Raw genomic sequence first — 6,642 nt, 5'->3', positions numbered from 1 at the left:
CGTTCGGCGTTGGGGTGAGAGGCATTCTCTAGCACGCTGGCTCGTCGAGGGAGGAGGCGATGATTTCCAAAGGCTCGTTCCTCAGCCACGGTTGAGCTAAGGGGTCGCGCTGGCCACGTCTGAGCACCGTTATGTACCTCGCTTACCGCCGGGGGGGGGGGGGGGGGTGCTTCGGCTTCTTCCTGACGCCGAGCCGGTCCCTTTTGCCCCGTCTCGCCAAGAACCGTGTGACTCCTCTTCCTTCTCAGGAGGTCGTCCTACCCCTGCACTCTCACGTAGGAGGGAATGGTGACTGTGTGTGTGTGTGTGTGTGTGTGTGTGTGTGTGTGTGTGTGTGTGTGTGTGTGTGTGTGTGTCCCCCTAGAGGAAGGAAGGATGATGCTCATGGCCCCGATCCTTCATGACAAAAGACTGTGAGCCACAAGGAACCCGTTCCGTCGCGGCGTTAGTCAAGCAAAAACCCCTCCATCAGACGCCTTGACGGACGTCAGTTACCACCCACAAGCTTTCAAGCAGTGGGTGGGAGGAATGGCATTCCGTGTGGGTGATAAGGACGATAAGCACGTCCATGTCTGTGGGGGAGGGGGAGAATTTTACGAGTAAACAGAACATGCGTAATAGATAAGGTGTGGACTGCTGCGCTGATTGGGAAGAGGCCAAAATTCGAGACAAGGCAAACGTGTGAAGTATCAACCACGTACAGTTCATGAAGATGATGAACCACTGAAGTCACTGTGTTTACTCTGAGACGTCTGTCAGTCCACCCCTTTGGCCAGACCCAGCCCGAGTTGTTTGCCAAGCCTCCGTGCTAACCGCTTTTGTCGTTCGATCGATAGATAAATAAGTGAGGTCGTCAGATCCAGCGTCTGACCTCCGTCATACATAAGCCAGTGTTGCTCATCGAAGGCAAGACTGACTGCCGCTCCTGAAGCAGGACTCAACGCCGGGGTGAGATCTGTGACCTGGGACTACTTCTTGTAGTGATCATGGAAGGTTCTCTTCATGAAGCCAGCAGCATCAGACTCTCATAACCAGACCACCAAACAAGACACGCGTCTTATCATGATGAACCTCTGAAAATGGTCTTCTAAAACCAGAAGACATAGAGGTTCCTGTGATCCCCAATGTGGAAGTCATAAAGGATGACAAGAGAAACTCCCGAAGAAGTCTTGGGAAAAATATGATCCCACCCCCCCAGTACCAAGGTCCACTTCCAGGGACATTTCCAGTAATTTCCAGGTCGTAATGACGTGTGTTGATGGCTTGACGGATGGTTATGGCTTGACTGGCGGTACCCGCTGGCCGGTGATCAACTGTGGTACTACCACATCACATACGCTTTCACAACAGGTGTACTAGAAGACCACACTGCCACACCTGTGGTATACCACCACACCAGGTAATCTACAAAGGGTTTACTCCCACATCAGGTGCGCTGCCGTCCTCCTCCGCCAACACTCTCACTGCCACCCGATCTCCACTACCTCACCACCTTTCGTCATTATTAGCCAAGAAAACGTGAGTCATTGCTCACGTCTTAACACCACCATGTCAGCAGAACAGAGGTGCGTTTGTGTTACATTTCGGCTCTTGCCTCCTCCTCGTTGCTCCACAACCCCCCTACCCTCGAACAACACCACCACTCCTCCCCCTCTTCCCCCTCCCCCACCATCTCTCCACCATCCCTCCAACACAGCTCTACCTCCCGTCACGCTGGGGACCCCTCGCCTCCACACCTCACTGAGGAGGCTCACACAGCACGTCGCCTCGCCTCCCTCCCTCCCACCCGCTATACACAGGGCTTCCTGAGTCCCCCCCCCCCTCCCATCCCCTCCCCGTGTTCCCCCTGCCCCGCGGTCGACGCCGTCCCGCGGGTCAGATTCGTCTGGGCAGCCGCGAGGTACGGACGGACCGACGCACGAGGCGCGACTCTGCCAGTTGCGACAGAGCGACACACACACTCACAGCGTGAGCCGCGCGCCGATAGCAGGTCACTGACTCACTCACTCCTCTCCTCGGCTGGCCCCCCAAGCCCTTCCTCCTCCTCCAGAGTGTGCTCACCCACCCATATGGGTCAGGTCTGTGTCCAGGAAGATAACAGCAGCAGCAGCAGCAGCCACAGCATGAGTCTACAGCGCCTGTTGAACAGCAGAATGTTGGAGTTGCGACGACAGTTCCTGCCAAGCTCGGCCTCCAGCCAGGAACGCTCGCTCCACCTCAGGAGGAACCTGTTCGGCCCCATAGACCACGAGGAGAACCTCAGGTTCGTGCGAGAAGAGATGGATAAGCTCGCCCAGGTTGACTGCCAGCGATGGAACTTCGATTTCCAGTCCGGGAAGCCGTTAGAGGGGCGCTACGAGTGGCAAGAGGTGGATGAAAATGTACCACAGGCCTACGAGCTTCCGACACTCGCCTGTCGCACCTCGAAAGCCCCTTCTACCACTTCCAACACCACCACCAGCCGTAATGCACCCAGAAGAAACGGCAAATCTCTCAAGAGACTACACAATAAGGTTCCTGGTAAGGGTGTTGCAGCAGCAGCAGCGACACAGAAACTCTGTACGGATTACTTCAGGCCAGTGAAAGTGTCGAGACGTGTGTGCTCAAGTAAGCAGAACATTGGTAATGAAACCCCAGCCAACACGAAGTCAGTCAACAGTAAATTGTCAGATGTTCTGAAAATTAGATCAATGAATGTGAGATAGAGACGGAAAGTGAAGGCTGTGATGATCCGAAGTGGAGGTCCCCTGTGGCACAGTGGAAGAAGGAAAGTGGACGTCCCCTGTGGTACAGTGGAAGAAGGAGAGTGGACGTCCCCTGTGGCACAGTGGAAGAAGCGAAGTGGACGTCCCCTGTGGCACAGTGGAAGAAGGAAAGTGGACGTCCCCTGTGGCACAGTGGAAGAAGGAAGGTGGACGTCCCCTGTGGCACAGTGGAAGAAGCGAAGTGGACGTCCCCTGTGGTACAGTGTAAGAAGCGAAGTGGACGTCCCCTGTGGCACAGTGGAAGAAGCGAAGTGGACGTCCCCTGTGGCACAGTGGAAGAAGCGAAGTGGACGTCCCCTGTGGCACAGTGTAAGACGTTAAGTGGACTCGCACCCTGTGGAACAGTGCAAGACGTAAAGTGGACTCCCACCCCGTGGAACAGTGCAAGAAGTAAAGTGGACTCCCCCTCTGTGGCACAGTGGAAGAAGAAAAGTAAACTCCAACCCTGTGGCATAGATCAAGAAGTCAAGTGGACTCTCACCCTGTGGAACAGTGCAAGAGATAGTGTGATAACAGTGTCACCATCTGGGTGAACGTAACATCGAAGTGCGAAGAATCATTTCGCTTCAAGTTCCTCATTAGTCACAGTCACAACTTACAGGTATTATACGTCCTTGAATGATCGACCTGACTCTCGAGTTCTACAACGCGTATCTCTTTGATATCTATGACAGAGAGCCTCGAGGTGAAGGAAGCGTCGCTGTTTGATTTTCCTTTTTGATTTCTCCCCACGCATTTACGTAGCCACCCACCTACCACCACCACTACACTTACACTTTGTGTAGTGCTGGGGTGTTGGGGGACGATGGACGACACCACACGGCAGTGCATTTCCTTGAGAAGGAAGAGAAATGAAGAGAGAAAGCGGATCAGAAAATGTATTTCAGATATAGATGGAAAATGTCATTTTGAGGATAGGTACTTTGTTGAGAACGTAAGATGAATATTGCTGTCAAGAACATTATATGACTGTGTTATGCCACCACGACCAGTGGAACAATGTTGGAGCTTTGTGTGACAATGTTGGAGTCAAGTGGGACAATGTTGGAGCTTAGTGGTACAATGTTGGAGCTTTGTGTGACAATGTTGGAGCTTAGTGGTACAATGTTGGAGCTTAGTGGGACAATGTTGGAGCCTAGTGGTACAATGTTGGAGCCTAGTGGTACAATGTTGGAGCCTATTGGTACAATGTTGGAGACTAGTGGTACAATGTTGGAGACTAGTGGTACAATGTTGGAGACTAGTGGTACAATGTTGGAGCCCAGTATTACGGTGAGGCACTCCATGAAAATCTGTCTTTCATGTTCCCTCTTTTGATATGTGTGTATGTGCGTGTGTGACTGTTATCACCTCTCACAATGGCACACCATCTCGGAGCGAGTGTTCCAACCCGTCATCAGCCACAGAGGGGAGACAGAGAGACAGACAGACAGACGGACGGACGGACACACACACGCACACCTTTGTTCCCCCAAAGAGACAGAGGCGTTCCCTCTATAGGTCAAACGTCGACAGTGTTTTACTTACATTCGATCGTGTCCTCGTGTTAAGCAGTGGGACTATAGCACACACACACACACACACACACACACACACACACACACCCTTACGTGCATCGCTCGCCACCCCAACATCTGTGGAGACAAGGGAGTTTCATGTACCTCGAACATTTTCCTTAAAATTAATTTTTTTCTTCTTAGCTACACTTCCCATTTATATTGTCCCTGTCATTCAGAGGAGCTTTAATGCTATGTAGAACCATAGGTATGGAAATTGTGTTGTTGTTTGTGTTGTTGTTTGTGTCCTGCTCGTCTTTAACGTGAAGACAAGGACATTATCCTGTTGTCTCCTTCATTAGTGGAATGTGATTAGTGATATGTCCTCTTCTGGGAAACCCCTTTGCTTCACTTATGTTAATGTCCCATTCTTATTTCACATCCACTCGCATCAACAAAGGTGTCCCTCTCATATATACCCCACAACCCTCCCCCTCACCTTTGTTTGTGAGTGATACAAACGAGTCAAGATAATTACATTAGTCACCCCATCTGAATATAGTACCACAGACCGACCCCCCCCCTCCTCTCTCTCTCTCTCTCTCTCTCTCTCTCTCTCTCTCTCTCTCTCTCTCTCTCTCTCTCTCTCTCTCTCTCTCTCTGTACCCTGAGACTGTTTCTCTGTCTGTCTGTATACGTGACCAGACAACACATTCCTTGAGGGACAGCCTTCATGCATCTCTGTATAGTGTTTCAGTCTCTCTTTAATAAGAGCATAACTATGTGTTGGTTCAATCTTTCTGAAATTTATCTCGTCGATAAACATAAGAGTTGTAATATATATATATTTATATATATTTATATTGTACATAATATATTTGTTGTGTGTCAATTTTTTTTGGGTGATATTAATATGATAAGAAATAAAGAAATAGATAATGATTTGTGTTTATGTACAAAACCTTGTGTGTTTCTTGTGGATTTTATGTTGTGAAGTTTGATGAATGAATATGATATCTAACATAGGTTTAGTTGACGTTACGTCTATATATTTTGAACTTTTTTCTAAGTATGAATGACTTCTGTGGTAGAATGAGCAGATGACCTGTCACCTCAGTGATTTACGTATGCCAATTAGGATAATTGGTGTACGTAAATCACCAATTAAGATAGTTGACCTTTCATTCATGATAGGTCATTAAGCATACAAAAAAATTGATACTAAAATTCACTCAGCTATTTAGATTCATGGCACTTAATGTCCAACATTAAATTTACTGTGTTTGGTCAAAGAAAAAAGATTAGATTTGCTGATAATGAAAATGTGGTTCTCTTAAAAAATGTAGTTTATATATTGAGATAACGAAGAAAACTATTAATTCATCCTGAGGTTAGCAAATGGTACAGACAATAGAGAATATTAATCACTTCAGAGACAAAATATTTGCATCACAAATTTCATTCAAAGTACAGTGGAAAATAATAGTCCACCCAACATTTCAGTAATGGAAGCCTATATTAACCGTGTATTTCGCGCCTGTATTACCAGTTGGATGGGATTAACCCATGGGACTATGATAACCATCCCAGTACCGTCCCCTATAGCCATGGGTACACGAACCCAGGATCGAACAGCAGCTGTTCGCTGGTGCTTCGGGTCCGTTTCAACGTAAAAAAAAAAGCCATTAAGTAGCAGCTGTATGACAGCGGGTTGCGCTCATATAAATTGACAACACTTCATATTTCACAACTCGATGTATATAAAAGCTTAAAAACTTCATAGAAATCACGAGTAAGATAATGAACAAGTTACTGGTTACTTTTTATTAAGAACGTATGTGAATTAAAAGGTGAAGCGACTATGATTTATTTATTGTCTTAATTTTATAAACAACCATGTTATTATCTTCGGTTATTATGTATCTAAATCACATAATGAACAGTTAACAACCCCCTATCTGTTGTAGGTCATCGTCCTCGTTTTCTTTCGTGGTATTTGGAGGATGGGGGGGTCGTCAGCCAGGGAAAGTTACATAATTGGGGCTAGGTTTATTCTTGTCATTTCTCATCATTAAAACTTCATTGGTATAACAGCCAAACTAACTTTGATGGTAACATCACTCGTACACAATTTTGTATAAAGATAAATCCAAGTTTTAATAAACGTAATGGTTTAGGCTTGAAAGTATTCGTCTTTGTGCGTGGAATTTGAATAAATAAATAGAATAGAATTGGAAGGCAAACGGGATTATTCTCTCTCTCTCTCACTCTCTCTCTCTCTCTCTCTCTCTCTCTCTCTCTCTCTCTCTCTCTCTCTCTCTCTCTCTCAACAATGCACTTGCGCGCGTGCACGTGCATACATACATACATACATACGTACG

General features: G+C 47.4%; 1 protein-coding gene across 1 annotated transcript; it reads left to right on the top strand.

Annotated features, from left to right (window-relative positions):
• The first annotated feature begins 1,860 nt into the window (after nucleotides 1-1,860).
• LOC139751268 (uncharacterized) lies at nucleotides 1,861-5,203 on the top strand. The gene has a single exon (XM_071666571.1). The coding sequence runs from the start codon at nucleotides 2,070-2,072 to the stop codon at nucleotides 2,703-2,705; it is 636 nt and encodes a 211-aa protein (XP_071522672.1). The 5' UTR covers nucleotides 1,861-2,069; the 3' UTR covers nucleotides 2,706-5,203.
• Nucleotides 5,204-6,642: the final 1,439 nt, after the last annotated feature.

Source organism: Panulirus ornatus, chromosome 11 (genome assembly GCF_036320965.1).
Source record: "Panulirus ornatus isolate Po-2019 chromosome 11, ASM3632096v1, whole genome shotgun sequence".
In the NCBI taxonomy this organism is placed as follows: domain Eukaryota; kingdom Metazoa; phylum Arthropoda; class Malacostraca; order Decapoda; family Palinuridae; genus Panulirus; species Panulirus ornatus.
The sequence above is the reverse complement of the archived record's forward strand: the minus strand, read 5'-3'. Positions and strand labels throughout refer to the sequence as shown.